The sequence below is a fragment of the Gallus gallus genome, chromosome 1 (assembly GCF_016699485.2).
Source record: "Gallus gallus isolate bGalGal1 chromosome 1, bGalGal1.mat.broiler.GRCg7b, whole genome shotgun sequence".
Classification (NCBI taxonomy): domain Eukaryota; kingdom Metazoa; phylum Chordata; class Aves; order Galliformes; family Phasianidae; genus Gallus; species Gallus gallus.
This window is the reverse complement of record NC_052532.1, coordinates 13,124,871-13,147,620: the sequence shown is the minus strand read 5'-3', so window position 1 is coordinate 13,147,620 and position 22,750 is coordinate 13,124,871. Positions and strand designations below refer to the sequence as shown.

General features: G+C 40.8%; 1 protein-coding gene across 6 annotated transcripts; it reads left to right on the top strand.

Annotated features, from left to right (window-relative positions):
* Nucleotides 1-2,067: 2,067 nt before the first annotated feature.
* On the top strand, nucleotides 2,068-22,559 carry NAPEPLD (N-acyl phosphatidylethanolamine phospholipase D). Of its 6 annotated transcripts, none has more exons than XM_040683864.2 (5): nucleotides 2,068-2,148; nucleotides 13,519-13,822; nucleotides 17,718-18,364; nucleotides 19,279-19,393; nucleotides 21,288-22,559. In XM_040683864.2, the coding sequence occupies exons 1-5, from the start codon at nucleotides 2,087-2,089 to the stop codon at nucleotides 21,411-21,413; spliced, it is 1,254 nt and encodes a 417-aa protein (XP_040539798.1). In that variant the 5' UTR covers nucleotides 2,068-2,086; the 3' UTR covers nucleotides 21,414-22,559. The 6 variants fall into 6 exon arrangements, with proteins under 6 accessions (XP_040539798.1, XP_040540003.1, NP_001025901.2 ...); XM_040684069.2 differs by having other exon boundaries at nucleotides 2,068-2,238; NM_001030730.2 differs by lacking the exon at nucleotides 2,068-2,148 and adding an exon at nucleotides 2,660-2,876 and having other exon boundaries at nucleotides 21,288-22,432.
* The last annotated feature ends 191 nt before the right edge of the window (nucleotides 22,560-22,750 follow it).

Genomic DNA, 22,750 nt, shown 5'->3' with positions numbered 1-22,750 from the left:
AATTATTGCAGGCTAGATGTCAAGAAAAACTCCTACCTCATTCACACATGGCTGCAACCTCCCCATCTGTTAGTTACTTCTGGCCCCCAACTTCTGCAAAATCTGAACATCAGTCCTCTAAGCACATTAGCATGTCTGTGGTACTTTACAAGTCAGACAGATCTCTGCTCTGGGTTTGCACAACTTGCTGAGCACAGATGTCCCATGGGGGCTTTTCCTTGATTTAAGTGCATTTGTGCACATAAGACATTGGAAGATCAAAACATACCAAAGCAGCAGGACCAGACTGAGATCTTAGTTGGCTCGTGGGAATAGTGAAACAGGAAATTAATTTAAAATTCTGGTTCTGCTGCGGAACACCTCTCAACTTGAATTTTCTCATGTTGTGCAGGACTGGTGTGGCAGAGTAGGTAACACACATTAGATAGGCTGTGCCAGAATGTACTTGAACAACTGAATACTTCTTCATTAGAGAAAGAGACATTTCCCTTTCAAATTAAACACTGTGAACACTGTGTGTTGTACAGATACCAGTTGTCTTTACTTACAGCCTCCAAATGCTGACATCTGCATTTGCAGTATAGACAAAACACAATAAAGCACAGCCTCCTCCAGTATGGCTTATGTAGCACTGGTGACATACAGACAACTTCCAAATGACACGTGCATGCAGCTCTGCCTACAGGGAGACATTCAGCTGACCTTCAGGATAAGTATCCCACATCCGTTACTGTTGGCAAGCAGATACTACCGGTCTGGAGGCACTTGCCTGCTGGATTGCACAAATTGCTATGCATAGGCGTTAATTATTCCTAAACTAACAGGCACTGATTGTAGCTATGAAGAGCAGCTTTATCATCTAACTCATGTAGTCAGCCTTGGATTCTATAAAGTAAGAGTAGAAATAACTTCAATCCATGTAGATTTATGTTGAATGAAGTGTGAGTACAAATCAAAACATCTACAAGGCCTGCTTATCTTTAGACATACTGATAGGAGATGAAATGATCAGGAAAAGTCAGGTGAGAAGAGTCAGGAGGAATGAACTGGGATTTTCCTACTAGTAAATCAGCTGCAAATCTGCTTGACCAGAGGTAACAAATACACACTGGTTTTTCTCATTCTGAACAAAATAATGTGGCAGTATTAGCCTTCTTTACCTTACAAAGGTTAAGGGAATTACAGATTAATAACAAGAAAAGGCTTGCATTTCCATAGAATCATTGAATGGTTTGGGTTGGAAGGGACCTTTAAGATCATCTAGTTCCAACCCCCTGCTACAGGCAGGTATACCTCCCTTTAGACCAGGTTGCTCATAGCCCCATCCAACCTGGCCTTGAATGCTTCCAGGGAGGGGGTATTCACAGCCCCTCTGAGCAACCTGCTCCAGCGTCTCACCACCCTCACAGTAAAGAATTACTTCCTAATATTTAGTCCAAATCTACCCTCTTCCAGTTTAAAGCCATTTCCCCTCGTCCTGTCACTACCAGCCCTTATAAATAGTCTCTCCCCAGCTTTTCTGTAGACTGTCTTTGGGTACTGGAAGGCCATTTAGCCTTTCCCTCAGTCCCCTCGGCGCCTTCTCTTCTCTAGGATGAAAAGCCCCAACTCTTTCAGCCTATCCTTGTAGGGGAGGTGCTCCAGCCCTCTGATCATTTTTGTGGCCCTCCTCTGGACCTGCTCCAACAACTCCACGTCCTTCTTGTGTTGGGGGCCCCAGAACTGGATGCAGTACTGCAGGTGGTATCTCCTTAGAGCACAGCAGAGCGGCAGAACTGCTTCCCTCAACATGCTGGTCACCCTTCTCTTGTTGCAACCCAGGATACGGTTGGCCTTCTGGGTTGCAAGCACACATTGCTGGTTCACGTTGAGTCTTTCATCAACTGACACTCCCAAATCCTACTCCTCAGGGCTCTCAAGCCATTCTCTACCTAGTCTGTATCTGTGCTTCCCCAAGGTCTTTAGACCTTCACCTGTGATCCTATGTGAGATTTCCCGACAATCTCATCGATTTCTGAGCTTCCAGATAAGGTGCATATAAACGTGCCTGAACTCCAGATAGCCTCTGAATCCATATTGCTGCTACATGCAGTATCATACACGCATAGCTTTGCTCTCTACCTTCCATCGTATTACATCCTTAAGGAGGTATGGAAAGAATTTAAAAGTACCTATTCTACTTCTCTGAGCTCCTCATTTCTCTGGACTGGTTCCTCAGAACCCCTCGCTTCCTACCAGGTGAGGACTTCTCACAGGGGCTTGGCAGTGGACTTAACTCACTGTGTGAAGAGTTTTAACTTCCTAGTGGCAAAGGAAAGAGCGAGGATAATGCAGGGGCGTGAGGGCTGTTCGGTGCGAGGGGGGCCCGTACGTCCCTGTTTCAGCAGTGCAGGATTGAGCGAACACCAGTTTAACTTTGGCAGTAGGCAGTGGCCCTGCTCCCAGTTCCTGACAGAACCAACTTTAGGAAAGTTTTCGCTACAGCACCAGTGAATTAGAGCACACCCAGGCTCCCAGACGGGGAACGTTTACAAACTATCGGGGCCAACCACACGTCTGTGCCAGCTCCAAGCCCGACGCCGCCCGCTTAAGCAGCCTGACCCCGCCGCCATCTTGTTATCAGCGCCTCACACGGCCAGATGGGGGCGGCCGCGCACGCGGGGCCGCTGTAGCATGGTGCGGGGCAGGGCGCTGTGGAGCTGCTGCCTGCAGCTGAGCGCGCTGCCCTCGGCGGTGTCCTGCGCGTGCGGGAAGCCGCAGCCGTTCAACAGCTCCTACTGGAGAGCCGTGGAGCCGCCGCGGAGGGGGTGGAGCGGCACCATGGAGGAGGAGGAGGAAGAAGAGGACGGGACTGCTCGGGGGCAGCGGCCCGGGAGGTGAGCGGCGTGCCGGGGTGGGGGCCGCTGCCCCGCGCCTTCCTGTGGGCAGGGAGGGCTCTGCGGGCGGGACCGAGCGGGGCCGGCACTCTGGGAGCCGTGCGGAGGGAGCACCTGCGCGCCCCGCCGCCTCCACAGCCCGGCCGGGATCCGAGCGGCCGTAGCTGCGCACCTGCTGCCGGGAGGGCGCGGACGGCACCGGCCGAGAGTCCGGTACTGGGGTGCCGCCGGGCGGGGAGGGAGCGGGGCAGGGCGAGAGCGGGCGGCCGCTTTGGCGAAGTTGGGCGCGGGGGGAGGGTCCCCGGGCCGCAGCTCTCCCGCTGGCCGCGCTCCCGGGCGCGCTGCGGTGCCTGCCGGCGCAGGGCCGGGCTGCGGATGGGTCCCCCCGGCGGGGGCTGCGGGCACTGCCCCGTCCCGCCGCGCGGCTGCGGACCGCGTTCTCCCCGAGGAGGGTGACGTGGAAGGAGAAGTCCTACTTCATCCCCGCCGCCCCTGTAGCCGTGCTCGGGCTTCCCGTGAGCGGACGGGAGGTAACGCTGCAGCATCGCTCCTGGAGCGACGCGTTATGTAATCTCCCGGCAAACGCGCTCCGTGGAACTGGCGCTTGGGCGGCTGTTCCCGTGGAAGGGGAGACGCGTTCGAGTGTCTGAGGCCGGCGTTCCTCCCGCGCTGTGTGGTGCAAACGTGAAGTGGTAGATATTAACAGAGTAATCTAACGTAATTAGCTCAGTCAAACGATCTCAGCGATCAGTAATTATCTCTAGTAAGGGTTTAGGCAAAGTGTTCCGTGAATATCTTGGCTGCATGCGGTTATGTCCGTCTCAGACTTCAGCTGAAGAGATTTTTCCAGCGATGATCGTGATTTATTTTTCACTTAGCAAATAGCAAGTCTGAAACAAGTTCTCAGCCTCTCTTTTGAAGTCCTGTTTGCACTTTCTTTTTCTTTTTCAAATGATACCAAAGAAAGCAACATAAAAAATTAAAGGTCAGGACAGGAAAATAAGTAGTTTCATCACTTTTCTGATAGAAGGCTTTTGAAATGGCCATGGATTTTTCTTCACGGTAGCTACTTTACCAGCTAATGAGGTAGGAAGCCTGATTATTTTTATAGCTACGAACCAGAAACACTAGTAAGATAAAAACCGTACTGCTTTGAGAATCGTTGCAGCGATTGCTTGAGGAATGCCTGAGATGTTCTGAAAATGGAATCCCTGTCACAAGAAGATAATGGGCGGACTGGGAAGCCCACTCTGTGTGCGGTGTGGTGAAGAGGAAGAAGTAAGGGTTGGAAGTGGAACCGATGCAAATAGCAGCGAATGGGGCTTTGACTTGGCTCAAATCGAAAGAGATCTGTGGCCTTTTGAAGAGGAAGCATTCCAGTATTGTTATTGTCTTCCCTTATGTAGACTAAGTGGATTTGAGGAATTACCTCAGCTGTTTCCTTCACCTCTGTAAGCCCAAGACTGCAACAGCACTGCTAATTTGCAGTTCATTTTTTTTTTTCTGTAAATGAGAAAGCAAATGTTTTGTCTGTCATGAAGAAAATGCTAATGCTGTCATATTAATCAGTGCCTTTATGTATAACACACACGGTGAAATTATTTTTGTCTTTTGGTCACATGTGTAAATTCGTTCCTGATAGCAGTTTAGTTTTTCAGTCGATTGCTGTACGTGTTGAGCTCGTAGTCAGGATCCTCGTTCTAACACGCTCAGAGCACGGCTGTGGTAAATCACTTGGTCATCCAGCCTCTACGTGCAGCTGGAGGCTGGAATGAAAGGGATTTTTCTGTGCTGTTTGAATATTCTTAGAAAACCTTGGAGTTGAATCATGTTATTTGTTGTTTGCGTGTAACACATTAGTCTTTGGCAGCTATATAAAGGAGGTATAATATGGATTTAGGTAGCCTACAACTGCACCGAAATGGATAACTCTCAGAGAGCTGCAAAGACAAAGAGCTTTCTCTCTCAGCAGGGAGCTGGGTATTACCAAGTGACACCATGAGGACACTTGGCTGCAGTCCTCTGGTGTCCCTGTTGTGAGAAATGAGGGTTGGTGTGGTGTTGTGCAAGGGAGTGGTCAGGTGGTGAGGAATAAAGCTGTGGGTGTATATTGAGAGATTTTTTTCCTTCCACCAGCACCAACCTGTTAGCGTAGTTGGTGCTGGTGGAACTATCAGCTGAGCAAGGTTTGTTGTAAGGTGTCGATTTTTCATTGCTTATAATGTTTGGAAGTAATTTCAGTTGTTTACGCTGAAGGCTCCCATGTTGTGGGCTGGTTTTTGAAGGAAGTTTTCAGTGCGGTTCAGTTATTTCTGATGATGAATTGTGGCAAGAATGAGTTGTTTGTGAGCATCTACTTAGACTTGTTTGAATGAAACACTTTGTCTCCTCAAAACTCCCACGTATTTAGAATGGTGCCTTGAGAATTAGATGGCTCACATTTATGTTGGAAATGTGCCTTGCCCACTTCAGAGGGGGAAAACAAACAAACGGCCTTAACATGAATGCTTTTGTTATTGACAAACAACCGAAGCACTTCATGTTTCTTTGAGAGCACTTCGGGAGGCCTCCCCACCTGTGGTTGTGCGGATAGAGAAAAAGGCTGTTTGTATATAGGGGAAAAAGGGTGACGCCTTGGGATGTTCTCAGTTTCCTTCTTGTTTGTGTTCTTCTGTATCTAGTGCCCTACTACTTATCATTCACAACTTTCGTGTTTGGGAGGGCTGATCACCTCATAGCTTGGCCCTTGTGAAAGGTGGTCTTTGAACAGTTGTGTTCAAGAAAAACATCTTTTCAGTAAAGAAAAACTTTTCATTAAATTCATTAAATGATGTGAAGATGATTTATTTGGATTTCAACACATCTGAGGTCAAATGTTATAGTTTTGTCAAATCCATGTGGCTGAGGGGAATGTGTACGTACACAGAGAGAGAGGGAGGATGTTATTTGGATAAGCACAAATTGAGCGTATGTTGAAATCCAAGTGTGAAAGTAGATTAGAAAAGAATTTAGGGAAATATTTTTATATTATATAGAAATCGCATTGGATACTGTGTGCTTAGACTTGGAACTGAAGAGAGGGAATTAAGTGAACCTGCACTTAAATATGTATATAAACAAAAATGTGTGCCTATTGACTTAGCAATGAAAACTTGTTTAATGCTTAGGCATTGCTGCACTTCCTGGATAACTGAGGCTTTGCAGGCTTTAAAGGATTATTTTCAGTGTGAGCCTAGAGAAAGTTTGCATAGCAGTTTGTTCCTTTCTGGCATGGAGAGAGAAGGAAAAAAGAAAATTAAAAGGCTTTGTAAATGAGGCGGAGATAGCAACTGAGGAGCTGCAGATGTAAAAATACCAGCACTGAATAGAAACAAGTGCTTCAGGTCCTGCTTTGCCATGTGGATCCTATGGATGAAGGTGTTGGCAGGACTTCTGTGCACTTCTATGGAGCAGTTCTTACCTGCCTTTCTTTCTACCATAGTATGTTCAAATAGAGCCTTAGTCTTGTTAAGTGTGGTAGTGTGGTGGTGTTTTGTTTTAGTCATATCTAATTGATGTAGGATGTTAGGCAGGGAGTTTGCCCTTAGGACAGAGTGCAAGCCTTTAAAACTTCATTGCAGTTGTGAAAAACCTGTGCTAACAGCACAGCATCACATAATGGCTTAAAATACTAAACCCAAGCTGTGTTGTCTGTTAATGCATCCGAGTGGCTAAAGTGTGTTTGTAAATGCTGAACTTTTAAGCTTGGTCATTTCTTCTAACTGTAAGCTTCGTGCTGGAAGGGTTTGTGTCTGTGATTAATTGTATTCACATCAGGAGTCCAGCTAATGAACAGCTCGTCCACTCCAGCAGGCACTTTTGCAGAGCTGATGCCAGAACACAAAGCTGGGCTCTGGATCCTGTGGCTGGATGGGTACCAGTGAAGGGTTTGCTCTTTTAGAACAGCTTCATTAGAATTCCTTGCAACTGTGAGGGGCTGTCCGTGGAGATTATCCTTGCTGCTGGAGTCCAAAGGTTATCTGTGCTCAGCTGTGTGCATGGGCTGTCTTCTGGTATTTTTCTGTTGACTTTAAAAATCGTCTGTGTTTTGAGTCACCATCCAGTGGTTGTCTTGCATGCTACACTGCAGCCATATTGCATGAACTTTGCTTCCGTGTGTGGTCAGCTGGAGGCCTGTGTAGCACAGCAGGCAAGAAAACTTTAATTACAGCTCCAGAATGTGCATCCCCCGTTCTTCCTGATGCATTAAATAGAAATAGGAAATGGGTTGTTTAGAGAGAGAGAGAGAGAGAGAGAGAACAGTAAAACTCTTCACAGTGAAGGGAGAATTGACTCCTGCTTTCCTTCTGCCTTCCCCAGGAACAGCACAGAGCAGCACTGCTCTTATGCTTAACCTTAACAGTGGTCCCATATGTGTTCAACCCACTAGCTTTATGTTTTTGTTGCCCTTCTTTTTTTCTATGTCTCTATATATATGTACGTATGTTTTAATACATACATTAACTATATTATGTGCTTTATATGTGGTCTAACACGATTCCTTTTCACTCAGTGTGGTTCAGGCAAGCCAAAAAGCTGGACATTCATGGTAGACTGAGCTTTTAAACGTGGTAGCCATATACTGTTCATGGATACAGAGATTCAAGCCTGCAGTAAAAGATGAGGATAGAGAAGGAAATAATTAGCTTTAATAGGCATGTATGGGTAAAGACATTGGAGGCTGGCTCTGTCATCTCTGTTTATATGCATGGTTCCTATAGGCAACTACTATCATGTAGCATCATAAACTATGCAGAATACACATGTTGCAGCAAAATTCTGTCATGCGAAATACAGGACATAAACATGTCAGGGGCTATAAAACCCTGTCCCTGAACGGGGACAGTTAGCCCCAGCTGGAGCATTTGGATGGCAAAGGGATGGTTGCTGTGAGTTATCCCACTTCCAGGAGGAGGCAGCTTCATGCACTTTGTGCAAGTGCAGAGCTGATCACAGCACGGAGAAATAGCTGGCTCCAGGTACTGCTGGTGGATCTGACTAATGCCTGTTTGCATTTGTATCTGAGGGCACAGGAGGATGTAGCTGATAGCGCCTGTAATCGCTGTGAATAACTTCCTGTTGGCTTTGGCGCCCTCCCCTGCCCGAGCCAGTTTGTTGGTGTAAATCCTTGAGTGCTTACACAGTGATCTGAGTGGAAATAAGGGCTTCTGTGGGATGGTTAGGAGTGACTCTCTGCTGCATCAGCTCCTTGGGGGGGGTTCACCATGTGGACACGTGTTTGTTTTCTTTTTGGCTAGCTGGAGGAGTACTGAGGGCAGAGGTGGGTTGGCTGGCGGTGGTAATTGTTTTAATACAGCTGTTGTAAGATGCGTCACACTTGCTTTATTGGTAATTAATTTTTTTTCTCAGTAATGACTAAATAAAGTTTTGTGTTGGTGGTCCTCACATCTAGATTCATCCTAGTTCTTAGAGGGCTATTTCTGCTTTTGTTATTAACTCAGTTATTCATCTTTCTGTTATATCACAAAAAGTCAGGATGGAGTCAGGATACTTGCAGGTGGTTTATAGGAGCAGGGAAGGAGCAGCTTGCAGCTTACACCTGTGTATGCAAGAAGGGAAGAAGGCCATAGAAGCGTGGGCTCAGGGGAGGATTGTGGTTGGTTTGAAAATAGCCTGGGGAGCAGGATGTCCCACTGAATCTCTAGCTGGCTCTTAAAATATCAAATAATTTGAATAAAACTTTTACAGTGCTTATTCTTGTTTGTGACTTTTTACTGGAAATCTCAAATAAAAGAAGTATTCAGAGATCAGCTAGTTGCAAGCTTGAGAGCCTCTGTGTGTGAAATCTTAAGACCGAGAGAATCTGGAATAACTGCTATTGCAACTGGCCTGGACAGCCTGAAGTACTTAACAATAAAGGTTTAAAGACACTCAGAATTTTCCAGTCTCAAACTGTTCATTAATTAATGCAGACAATTTCAGACTTAAAGGAAAAATAAAAGCACAGCCAGAACTTAGCTGGCAGTGTCTTGATAGTTTAGTGTGCAGAAGGCTTTTTTTTTAGCTGGTGTGCTGCCTGGTGTTTGCAAATACCTCTTAGCTGAAATCCTTTTTTCAGTTCCAAGCCAAAAAGCGTGCTTTTTGCAACCATAAAACATGTATATTGAAAAGCATTTTCTGAGTTGGGTAGCAATACACAGCTTACAGAAAGTTCTCACTTTGATAAGACTGTAGTGGTACAAAGAAAGCACAGACCAACTCAGTTTGCTGAGTACCATGCACTGCCCCTTTTAGGTAGTGCACAGTGCAACCCAATTCTGGATGTGGTCTATATAGAAGGACAGCAGTTAGAAATGAACCAAGCGCGATTCTTCAAAAACAGAGATTAGTAGGGATATTTGAAAAGCTGGGGAATGTTTGCAAAGTATGTATGATGTTTTGTTGGATTCCAGTTAACCGTGGTTTCATAGTAACTTTCTTTTCCTTTCTGGCTTATGAATTTGTTAAATAAGGACCATGTTTCAGTGTAGAAAAGGATGAATTTGTTTCAGCAGTCTTCACAGTTAGCGTGTCAGTGCACACGTAGTACCTTGTCAGGTATGGAGCAGTGACTGTTAGAGGAGGCTGGCTGGAAGAGGTGAAGACCTGTGCACTAGTTTATGCATTGATGCTTTTCTGCTAATCAAGCTAAAATGATGTGGCCCTTAAATCTCTACAGAGAGCATTTTAAAATAAAAGTTTTAATGACAGTGCTTTTGTAACTTCAACGTATCCTGCTTTCAAACTTCTTTTGGAACAGATTTGAGGAGGTATTAAAATGTTTACATAAGCTGTTAATGGTTTTCCTAAATAAAGAAAAGCCAAAATATTTCTATCCAAGCTTTCAGTTACACAAGCAATGCTAAAATAAACTATTGACACCAAATCTACTGTCATAAAAGCTTTATGCTTTTTTTCCAGGAATAAGCCTATTTATCAGAATATAAGGCCTGGATTTTCCTTGCCACATCCCACCTCATCTACAACTTCCTTTGCTTTGTGGGTTCACAAGGGCCCCTTAGCGTTTGCTGCTGGAAAACCAGTTGTGTGAGCTTTGCGTTTTGATTCATGTTATGTTTCATCCTATTCATCCAAAAGGGTTGTTCCCCTCTGTCTAGAGTACCTTCTGGCACCATGGGTTTGGCATGACTCACGGGCTCGTACACTAGTTTGTATGTGATGATGTGTTTCTTTTTCTGAATGAAGCTCAACCAGTGTAGCATCCCTACGTGTGGAGATCGTAGAAGCACAGAATCAGAGAATGGTTTATGTTGGAAGGGACCTTAAATACCATGTAGTTCCAGCCCACTCTGGTGGGCATGGTTGCCACCCACTGGGTCAGGTAGTTGTGGAATGGTCGTGTTTCTTCCTGTCTTAAACCACTGTGCCAATCCCTTTACCCTTTTTTGTGGTAAGTCACCTCATCCTGAAGGATGATTTCCATATGTTAAGAAGTCAGTTCAGTGCTTCTAAGTAGGAGCTTTCCTCTTCCCTTAAAAGTGTGGAAAATAAAGATTTCTCATAGCACTTTGCATGATCAAATGCTCATCAAGGGCACAACCCCTTCCTCCTGCTTCCTTCTTCCCCCACAGCTCCAATCCAGTTTGATTTTTGTAGTACCTCTGTCCTCATAATTTGGCTGGCGATACAGTGCTTGAATTCTTTGAAGCTATTTGCCAAACCATTATTTTTCTTGGAGAAGAATTCATAAAAGCTGCCTGAAATATCAGCTCATTCCTGACTGCTTAGTTTTTAGTATTTAAAATATAACTTTAGAATCTCTTTGTTGTTAGAGGCTTTCTTTTGCAAAAAGGCAAGAGTCTCCTTAAATTAATAACTGGTTGAGTTTCATTTTAAGCTAATAGTTGAAACATACTGGCTTTCTAGAAATGATTGTGTTTTTAATAAGAAGAATCAGAGTTCTTCTACTGTATTCCTTAAAAGTTCTTGGAAACATTTTACCAGTTTAAGTGGAACAGAAGTGACCTGGTGAGACTGAAAATTCAAAAGAATCCGTGGTTCATCAGGAATACTTTGTCAGTTAATAGTTGGTAAATTTGTCCTTATGCATCTAGAAGAGTTTGAAGTATTCTGTGAGCACTGATGTCTTTTCTCCCTTCAGTTGCCAATGGAATACTAATGAAAGTAATGTATGTGCATCATGTGGAAAATATCTTGGCAGACATATACCTGCAGTGCCTTAAATGCTTTGGCATTGTCTTTGTTTAATCAGCATGGTTGATCCCTTCTTCCCCTGGAGGCTTACTCTTTCAGAATAAGATCAAAGGGTTTTGTAAAAATGTAAGCAAAAGCAGAATTCACCTATTTCAGAGATGAATGAATAGATAAACAGAAACTTAAAAATAAAACCTTAGGCACTTTGCTCTCTAATATAAGATGTCTGATAGGAATAATAATTACAGTAGTCATATATATTTAAAAATCAGTCTCCAAGATGTTAACAGAAGAATTTCCTGGAATTAAGTACCTACCTGATTAAACTACTTAGGGTTGTTTTCACCATGTGTTATGGAAGAGTAGATGTCTTATGCTGTGCTTGTGTGCTTCGCTAAATTAATGAGTTGACTGGGCACTGGAAATGCTCTTTGAGGACTGGCACAAAAAACCCTCCCCAGTTAAAGCAATAGTTAGTGTATTCATTACAGTTTTCATATATATTCCACTTACCAGTTTGTGCTCCTTAGCACTTAGATCTGTTTAAAATGGCATAGAGCAAGTTGGGTGGCTGTTGAAACAAAGGCTGATTTCAACAGATATTTTATGGAACAGAGAAGACAGCTTGGGAGTATCAGTGGTTACAACCAATATTGTGATGCAGGTGTGATATACTACTGCTAAATAGAAAACACACAGTGAAGTGGTTTCACTGAAACTACAGGGAAACCAGAATAAAAGGCAAACTAGTTAAAACGTGGTTATAACCAGGAGTGTTACTTTACAGAAATGTGATCAGGAATGTTTCCTGAATGTTGATTGAACAGTTGTCATGCATTCACAATTGACATCTCACCTGCTGTTTTTCAGTTGATCCCTGCTGAAGTAGCAGGGAAGAGCTCTGCATTTGAAGTTGGAGCATCACAAAAATGCATTTGAGTTTAATTTGATGACACTTCTTATCAGTTTGCAAAAACCGAGCTGTAATGTTGCAGTAACAGTCCATTTTTTTTTCTGTAATTATGAACTTAAGAGGGATGCAGTGAGTCCTGCCTATTCAACTACTTAAAAAATACCACATCTTAAGGAATAAATTTTAAGGAAACCATCCGCTGTATTTAATTCTGTTCTCTGAAAATTTTCTTTGAGTGAGGTGACTTTGGTACATCTGACCAGTGCTGCACGTATGGGTATACCTGCTCAAGTCTGAATAGCTGAGTTAACAAACTGTTAGACAGTCTAAAACGTGTACTGGAGAATTTTCCCCAGAACAGACTTCACAGTTTCTAATTAAAACTTGAAAACTTCCAACGTGTAGGCAGCATATCCTACTGTCTGTCCATTACTGGTTGTCTTCTAGTTCTTAACAGATAGATTTGTAAGTACTTGAAAGGAGATAACTTTTTAAAAATAGTAACCTGCTTTTTAAATACTGTCAGGATACTGAAATGTTGACATGAAGTATAGAAGCGGAAGCATTTGACTTTGACTGAATTCCTTTTAAAGTAAAATCTGAATATTTGTTTTCTCCACCTTGGACATACAGAGGTCAATGGGACTCTGTACTCCTAAGCTCTCCAGCCGTGCAGTGCAGTTTGAAGTAAGAGCCTCTGACTGGCACTGTGAAAGTTTTCTAATACCCCACATGTATGGCTTCAGAAAAATAGTCTTTTCTCTGTTATTTTCTCACTTCTGTTTTTTTTTTCTTCATTTCACAGTGGTATTAAAAGCAGGCATTGCAAACATGATGTGTGATATTCCAAGCTTCTGTGGCCTTTCAAATGTCAGTTCAGTCAAATTTTTATGAAGCTTGTCTTTGAAACAGTTAATCTTGCTGTTACTCCACTGAAGTTTACCTTTGTTTCAAACAAGATAGGACCAAATAACTCTTGTGGTTTTGTTTTTTTTGCATGCGTGTGCGTGTGTTGACACATCCTGTAGTCAGAAGCAGTGTCATTAATGCTACAGGAGGCTGCTGTTCTTACTACACAACAGTCACCGTGTGGGCAAGTCCAAAGGTGCTCTGTAGTTCCAGTGTCTCTTGGACTTGCTTGAAGGATCACATTACATCAGGCACTAAATGTCATAAGTGTCAGGAGGGACTTAACTATTCGTCCCTAATGTAAATTAAGGACCCCTCCCCCTAGCTCTTGCAGTGGGTAGATAATAGCACTTATATCCCAACCGGTGCATACCAGGGAGTAAAATTCTGCCTGAACTACAAAGAGATCTTATGTCTACTTGCCACAGCATGTTTTTGATGTCTTTTGTCTAATAGCAACAGTTTAAAAAGCTTATTTTGTTCAGAAAAATACAGTAGATCAAAAAATGGGTAGAACAGGCTTGTTTGTAATGTTTGAGAATGTTCAGTCTTTGGAACGTTGATGTTACTCCAGAAAAATATTGATTAATTTAAAATGTATTTTAGTTCTCAAAAAAATATGGATAAAACAGAAGAGCCTGCTCCATCTGCATCCAGCCAGTACCCTAAGGAAGCAGTGAGGAAACATCACAACTCAGATCGAGGATCCAGGGGCAGTGACACTTCCAGAGCCTCCAGGAAAAGCTTCAGGCTGGACTACAGGCTAGAAGAAGATGTAACAAAATCAAAGAGAGGCAAAGATGGGAGATTTGTCAACCCATGGCCAACATGGAAGTCACCAACCTTGCCCAATGTTTTGAAATGGTGCCTCATGGAAAAAGATAACAGCAATGTGCCATCTTCAAAACAGGTAAGCACTTGCGTGTTCTCTGCTTGTGATTTAGATTGCTTTTTTGTCAACTGTAACACCTAGATCAGGACAATTTTTAACTAACCCATTGGACAACCTCAGGATATTCCTTGTTGGTGCTGTTCTTCTGATTTTTGTGATTGCTTTCTTTATACTTTTCAATAGGAGGAGTAATCCTTTTTGCTCCTTAAACTTTTTGCCCTTCAATTAGTTTCTCAACCTTTGATTTAGTTAGTTCAATTTATATGTATGGAAACAACAAAAATAACCTGACTCAATCATAAACTACATAAACAAGTATACTGTTTCCATTTTAATGGGCGTTGCATTATGAATCATACAATAAAACATCATTCATATTGGACAAAGTAGCTGTGGCACATATAATTACAATTTTTTTTAAGACTACCATTAAATATATCTCTTTTTTAATATACTTAATAGTTCCTTTTACTTATGGAAGTGTTTGCAAATCTATGTTTGTTTCAGTAAACCAAGAGAAAAAAAATGCATGCATTAAAACTAACAGGAACAAGTATTTATGCTGAAATATTAAAGGTACAGTGCCAGTTTACTGGGAAACGTCATTATTTGTTCGTTATGTGTGTTGCTTCTATCAGATGTGGTGTGTAAAGAAGGCTTTAAAAAGCGGAGGTTGGAGAAGCCACCTCTGAGAGATGCTTCATTTCCATGAAGAGTACTGGATATTGGAAAACCACTCGTTATCTCTGTGGCCACAGCAGTGTTAAGGTTCATGGTGTTAGGCTAAGATTTTGACAGGATTACTTCTTTGCGTATTTTCTAATGTGTTTTCTTGACCTACAGAAAAGCTGTGCAAAAGGGTACACGACTAGGGGAAGTATTTTTGAACCAACAAAAGTTCGTAATGCTTTTAAGCATCCTAGAAAGCAGACATAAGCTATAAATCTCACAGGCAGTGTTCTGCAAGTAGCTTACATTTTTCATTTGTTACCTTATGTGAATTACCTGTGAAGGAGGTTATCTGATCAGGTTTCTGACTGGAAATTTGTGTTACTTACTAACATGGCCCTGAGAAAATTTGAGATTTAAGGTTATGTGGTACAGACCTTAATTAAGGGAGAATTAATCTTGGCTGTAATTGTTTTACAGTAACAGTAATGCAATTTCAGAAAAAAACACAGCAAACCTACTTTGGTCGTGGGGTCCCCTCCAGTGATTTACTGTTTTAAAAATGGTATTCTGCTTCTATATGTTATCTGTACCTTTATTTGTATTAACAGCAGTTGTCTCAGTGTGTTGAGCTTTAGTCATGTTTATGTACAACTCACAATTTGGCTGGTTTCAGTTGCCTTTGACTGCTGACCTGTTCTGTACGTGTGCAGTAGCTGTAGTCATTGCTTCAGCTCTTGTCAGCACAAGTGAGAAGCCTTACCAGTCACAGAGAAGGCAGTGCTCAGTTGTACTACTGAATGCAGAACGTACAGCTTTGATGGCAGTGGAGACCTGCAGCACTCCTCTTTAATTTACTGGTTATCCCTGCAATAAAGGATGATTACAAAGAAATCCGCACTGTCCCAGTTGTAAAGCTCACATGTTCTCTCTGACCCAGCTGGGATTAATTTTGGACTAATTTTATTACTTTGCATCTGAAATTGTTGGAGTAAATACCTCTAATTATTTAGTAGCTCGGTGAAATGCATCAGAAACATAAAAACCCAGATAGGGATCCATGAAATGCACTCTTTGGGTCCTCAGCCATTTTGATGCTTGTTCCTGCTGTGTTTGTTCCACACCTAAATCAAGCTGTAAAGCTCTTCTGAGCTTGTTTAAAATTCAAACTAGGTGCTCCATACTTTATTTAACGCTGCTAGATAACATAGCCTTAGATGTGATTCCTGCTCCAGTTTCCAGCTTTAAGCATGTTTGGTGCCTCCTGTACTGAGCAGTTTCAGTTTATCTGTACCAAATGCTTTGCATATGTTTTTAAAAAGTAATAATCCAGGTACTTCACTGTTGAAAAACTGTGTATTATAATCATGCTTTCTCAACAAGCCTCTAGCGTTATCCAGAGTGAATATACTTATTGTACATTTATTACAGGCTTTAGTAAAAGTTGATTGCTTTTTTTCCCAATGCCATTGAAGTGTCTTTTAAGTATTTAGGTTTTGGATCAACAATATAAATTGCTCTTATTTCTGTAAAATCCAGTGGTATTCCAGTATGCACTAAGCACCAAAAAATCCTAAGCTAATTAGCTAGTCTTACTGAGGCCAGTCATGTGTTTCTTCTTGCTTTGCATTAGGGAGGAAGGAAGAACTTGAGCTGGGGAGTATGACACGTTGTAGGTAGAAACATTTTCTTATTCTAGCAATGAAGACAGGATGGTATTAAGCGCATCTGCCTCTGCTGGTAGCTGACTTGAAATTGATGCTATATTTCAAAGTTCTGATCTTGTAATATTGCTGTTTCTGGTTGGTTTGACAGAGAACAAAATGTGTTATAGCAGGATAAAGGTTCTATAAGATCATGTATTTTGTTCATTATCCCATTGCACAAGTTAAGAATTTCATATGAAGCATGCTGCTAATAGAACTTGTTGTTTAGTTTGTTCTTATGGTTTGAGAAGTGGTTAATTTTACTACCTGTCTCCTTCCCTGCTAGTTGAAGTTGAAGATGGCCCTGGGAGGAGGAATTGGGTCTTGTAACTGAGTCTCATCTTGGTTTGTTCAGAATGAAAGTGAAAAAATTTTATATGCAAGCAGTTCCTTGCTTACCAAAAATACTGTCAGGCATTACTAGTACAAGCCAGAAAATTGGTTGATATAAATACTGTAGCCAATACATAGAACGACTTCACTGTTACTCATTGGAGGTAAAGCCAAGTAGTGAAACTATTCTCACCTTCAGCGCAAAGTAATTTGTAGTCCAACTTTAAAAACAAGTACCTAAAAAGAATGTTTTCCATAACAATGCATTTACTGACGTAAATTGTGTTATGAGAGTTATTACATTTCCATACCTGGTTTAATTTCCTTGACACAAACTGATGTATTGACTTAACCACATCTAATTTCATGAGTTGACCTAATTTCTGTTCTTGAGACTTCTGCTGCTTCTGTGTACATAGAAGAAAACGTTCCTATTTCTTTCTTAGAGAATCAGTGGCTTTTCTCAGTCTAATAATCATACTTTGTTCATTCTTGTATGAGTTAAGTGATTGTAGTGCACCAATCATTCAGCTTTGGAGAAGGTTATCTGTACAGTAACTTAGTCTATGTCTCTTTCCTGAAGGCAGTAGTGAAACTTTTTCAGTAGACGCGTCTCGTCCATTAGCTCTCAGAAAAGCAATTTCATGAATATTTAACTACTTACAGTAAGATTTCAGTATCTTCGTCCCAACATCTGCTCTCCAAATCAATAAAATATTGCAGGGAACGTAACTTCCCTGAAGCTCTCAGGACTGTTTTAGCAAAGGAAACCCTAGACTGCTGAACTGTCACAGCGTCAGCTGGGCTTTTAAGGGAGCAGGAGCTTAGCTCTATATAAGCTATCTGATAGTGTTAATCTAATGCTAGAGACAGAGGGCAACAACCATCACAGAGAGAATCTAACTAGGAACCAGAAGTGCTGGGACGTCAGTATCAGCATTAGTAGGTTTCTTAGCCTCTCTTGAACTCTCTTCTCTTGCGAAGGGGAAGTGAAAATGTGACCAAATAAAAGATTAATTTAAGAGAAACTAGCTGGGAAAAGGATCATTAAAAAGACATCTGTGTTGCAGTTCTTAAGTTGCCTAAAAATATAAACAAATCACATGTCTTGACTGTAATGATTTGTGTCTTGTATGAAGTTTTTGTTTCACAGCCAAGTACATTCTGATACATCTCACGCATACTTTGTTCTTTTTTCCTGATAGGAACTTGACAAAGAGCTTCCAGTGTTAAAACCATACTTTGTTCAAAACCCGGAACTCGTTGGAAAAACAGGAACTGGTATGCGAGTCACGTGGTTGGGACATGCCTCAGTTCTGGTGGAAATGGATGAACTGGTATTTCTTACTGACCCCATCTTCAGCCAGCGGGCTTCCCCTGTGCAGCTGATGGGCCCCAAGCGCTTCCGACCACCTCCATGCACAGTTGATCAACTCCCCAAAATAGATGCTGTCGTCATCAGCCACACCCACTATGACCATTTGGACTACAACACTGTAAAAAGTTTAAATGAACGCTTCGGCAGTGAGCTGCGCTGGTTTGTGCCTCTGGGGCTCTTAGACTGGATGCAGAGATGCGGTTGTGAGAATGTGATTGAACTGGATTGGTGGGAAGAGAACTGTGTCCCTGGTCACGATGCGGTGACTTTTGTCTTTACCCCTTCTCAACACTGGTGCAAAAGGACTGTGACAGATGACAACAAGGTTCTGTGGGGCAGCTGGTCTGTCTTGGGACCTTGGAATAGATTTTTCTTTGCAGGAGACACCGGATACTGTGTTGCTTTTGAACAGATCGGTAAAAGATTTGGACCTTTCGACCTTGCAGCCATCCCCATTGGAGCTTATGAGCCAAGGTATGAAAATCTTACATTTTGGTCAAAATAGGCAAAAGAGATAAATTGCCCATTTTTTAGTTTTTGTCATTCAGCAACCAGAAGATGGAACTGAAATATCTAGTTCACTTGCCTGTGTATTTGCATATATCGGAGGTTTTATTCTTCAGTCTTAAGATAGCAAGGATGAATTGGCTGACTTCCATGAAAAATGTTGAGTCAAAATCTGGAATTACTTGGTGGCTTTTTCTCTTAAATAGCATTGCTCAATCCATGTCATTTAGGTGCATACAGGTTGCTGCATTTTTCCCTTGCTGAAGTCCTTATGCTGCTTTTGCAACTTACCTGGAAACAAAGATGAATCCTTTCCAGTGTGTGAAAGACCTATTTGTTCAGGAATCCGTATCCTACTTACCGTGGGGTACCTAAATTTTTTAGATGATAACATTCACATAATGCTGGAAGCAGAGCATGCACAGTCTGGGAAAAGAAGATAGGAATCACAACATGGTAAATAAATAAATAAATAGTGTTTTGTAAGAAATGCCTAGGTCCCCTCCTCTGCTTTCTCACCACTCCCTTTGGCTATCTTCTGAAGCACATACTTGTATGGTATGTGCTACTAGCATGAAATTAAGTGGAATTTAAATCTGTGGTCTTAATGCCAGGTCCCAGGTATCAATAATATGTCCTTATGCTATTAAAATCTAGCTAAGAAAATGACTTTCTGGGGAGTAAAAATACATGAGCTGCTGTTTTGTGAGTATGTTGGTATTTTCCAGCCTGTTGATTTTGAGTGTTCTCTATATTCTTAAGGCCTATATACTCTAACTCTTTGATTGGGCAAATGCATATTTTTAGATTCCTTGCAACTTACTCCATGAAGGTAAAGAAGAAATCTGGTGACACAAAAAACTTATTTTGTGTTTTGGTAGGTGGTTTATGAAACATCAACATGTGGATCCTGAAGAAGCAGTAAGAATCCATATTGATGTTCAAGCGAAGAAGTCTGTAGCAATTCACTGGGGAACCTTTGCTTTAGCAAATGAGGTAAATTTAAGCGCTACATATGAGCTCAGATTTTCTGACTACACAGTCATTAATGATATTTCCTTCATGCAATTTAATGCACGTATCTGTAAGCGTATAATTAAAATGTAATATGAGTGAAAAGTTACTAGATGTACTGTGCATCAAAACAATATGTACTTATTAATAACTAATGTATTAAATAGCTAAGATTAATTTTAAAGTATAGATATCAAAACACCTGGAGATCTATTAGCATTTTGTAACTTCAGCAAAATTATTTTTTAAAGGTTGAATTTCTTTCTGATGGAAAATTTTGTCAGACAGAGAAGCATGTTGGGAATCTTATGTTAAGCAGCATCTTTGAAGTCCCTTTATTGTTGAAGGAACTAGATACACAGAAATAGTTACAACTACATTCCTTCTGATTCAGAGAAAGTAAATATTATGGGCAATAGATTTCTCCAATTGAATGCCCTTATTAGTTAGTTTATTTGCCTCCCTTTTATTTAGTGTAAAGTTAAATTAAAAAAAAAACCCACTAAAATGGAAATCATGGGGCAGAGAAAGATTGAAGCAGACAAGAAAGTTAGTCTGTAATCTGGCATTTCAATAACTTTCTCTTCTCTGAAGTCTGAACCTTTAAGTCATAAATTGATAGTTATGACAGCTCCTCTGTGTCCTTTCATCTGAAATCTGGAAAGAGAAATCAATGCAGTTGAGAAACCTTTGAGTCTTTGGTTCTGAACATTCCATACTGAAAATAAAGTAGATAGGATAGTGCACTGGCAGTCCTTAGAGAATATTCAGGCAGAAAAAAAAAAAAACAAACAAAAAAAACCCAGCAAATATCTTCTGAAGAAATAGTGTTTGTATAGGGATTTAAATCGCTAGAATATATCCTGTAGAGTGAATAGTAAACCTGATGTCTGACAGCTGAGGAACATGGTAGACAGGGAAATTCATTGCCAAGTTAACTATTTTATTGCATACATCTCTTGGAAGCCGTAAGAATTGAGTGCCCTTACTTCAGTATAGTTTCTATGCACTGTGTCAGTCTAGTTAAATGCATTGAATGCTATTTTTGATTTATGATTAAATATCAGCTTCTTTTACTGGTAAAACACGGATAAGCTTAGTTATTCTGAATTGTTGCTGGTTTCCACCCTTGCTCTGTATCGCTCCTTCTAGTAATTAGTTACTAGATCATACTGCAACAGTGACTAAAAATGAAGTGAAAGGCGAGAAGTCTACTGGTACTTGGAGGCACCTTGTCTCCTAGCTGTTTTTCAACTTTCTTTGCAACAGTTGCACTATTGCTTCTTGTAACTTACTTCTGATTCTGTTAACTATGTTTACTTGACTCATAACATTTTCTATCTGAGATACTTTTAATGCTCTGTCACTAGTGCTTAGAAAACAGATCAGTTACTTCAAAACACAAAAAAAACGGATTATTCTCCCTTGAGATGCCTTTCTAAAAATCTAACAAACACTGTTCCCCTGAACGTTATATTAAGTATACTGAAATGGCACTATTTTGTAAACATTAAAACTGACAACTTTCTTTTACTAACGTGAGAAAGCGCCATCTACTGCCTGTTAGCATTTCCTCTCTGTGCTAGGAGTGACTAATGACTGTTTCTGCTTCTAAGAGATCTATTTACATTGAAAAGGATTGAATTTTGGATGATAAGTTATGCTTTACTAGATACCGGATGAGTGTAAATCAGTATTCTTATTCTTTAAAATAAAGAAGCAACATTTGGTTCAATTTGACAAATGTATTCCCTTTCCTTTTTTAGGCAATAGTTAAAATGTAAAGCAGTCTTTTAGAGTGATGATACTCCTTCTTATTTTCCTGTCCGCTAAATGTGGTAGTGATGTTTTTTTCCTTGTATTGTTATTTTTCCAGTATTACTTGGATCCTCCGGTTAAACTGAATGAAGCTCTTGAAAGATACGGCTTGAAAAAAGAAGACTTCTTTGTCTTAAACCATGGAGAGTCACAGGACTTGAGTACAAACGATGGGTCTGAATAGTAAACCAGCAGCAATTCCCTGTAAGCCTTCTTTGATTTGAACGAGTATTTAATATTGCAAATGTTAATTTGATGTACTTACAAAGTAGATTGAGTTAATTGGATTTTTAGATTCCAGGTTTGTCAGTTTCATAACTAAAGTTCTCATACAAATGTCATTTTACTGTTGTTTTTGTTTTCATTTTTCTATTATATTCATTTTATTAATTTGTTTACAAATTTTGGGAGGTGATCCAAACACTGGTTAATATATGAGATATTGCTTGGATATAACTTGCAGTTTCAACTCTTACCTACACCAGTGATAAACATTTTTGTTTGTTTTTTAGAACTCTCCATCTTGCCTATAACAGCAATAATACCTTCAGAACAGGACACAGTCTCATAATTAATGGCTGACATTAATTATTCCTTGTTATGTCTCACTCATTAATCACTGATTTTTCAAATTATGTCCTGTTCCTCGGTAGCTTCACAACATGTTGTATGGGGCATCCCCCAATACATCTGTGTTACTAAAGCACAAGCACAGTAAAATCATTATTTTACTGTGTGCTTCTACATTTTCATTTACTGAGGAACCACAAAAGTTGAATTTTAAAATGATCTAAAGAAATGTGCCTTTAACAGAGAGAGAGTGAGAGAGCGCCTCAATATTGCAACATCCGTGTGTAATGCTTAATGATGACCAGAGTATCTGTGCACTTTCATTGTTAATGTTTTTAAGTTAGGCCTGAACACGTCTAAAATATTTCCTTGTCAAATACTGTACATGAAATGGAAGAGTCTATTAGTGGCACTTGTCTTTGCATTGACTCAGCTAATTAAATACTTTTTTTTAAAGTGAAAAGTCTTAAGGGCTGTGGTAATTTTTCTTATAGCTTCCTTATAATCTTAAAGTTGAATGAGAGACTACAAAACTACTTGCTATTGTAATACTTGGCTAAACGTATCTGTATCAAATTGCCATGCTCATTTACAAAATTAAAGCCTATTGTTGCCAAAAACAAAAAGTAAAAATGGTTGTTGTTTTGCTTCGTAACTCATAAATAATTTGTGATTATTTGTTTACTTTTGTGTCTTATGCTTTATGTTCATACTCCACCAAGATCAATAAAAACAATAAATTCCCTGTGATTTTAAGGCATTGACGTCTGCCAGCTAATATAAAAACCAGTCAAGGAGATCTCACGCTGCAAGTAAGCTTCAGTTTTCAACAGTTACCTTTCAGAAACCTACAGTAGGAAGTGCTAGAAATCTGAAAGAACTTAATGGCAACAAAGAACAGCACAAAGAGGCAAAGATCAATTAGTCTAAGTTAATGCTGAGGAAGGCTTC

Bases quoted from the DNA above. Each gene is read 5' to 3' on its own strand.
- NAPEPLD (NM_001030730.2), top strand. From the start codon at position 2,674: ATGGTGCGGGGCAGGGCGCTGTGGAGCTGCTGCCTGCAGCTGAGCGCG. The intron at 2,877-13,518 runs GTGAGCGGCGTG...AATGTATTTTAG, and splicing joins CGGGGGCAGCGGCCCGGGAG to TTCTCAAAAAAATATGGATA. The intron at 13,823-17,717 runs GTAAGCACTTGC...TTTTCCTGATAG, and splicing joins ATGTGCCATCTTCAAAACAG to GAACTTGACAAAGAGCTTCC.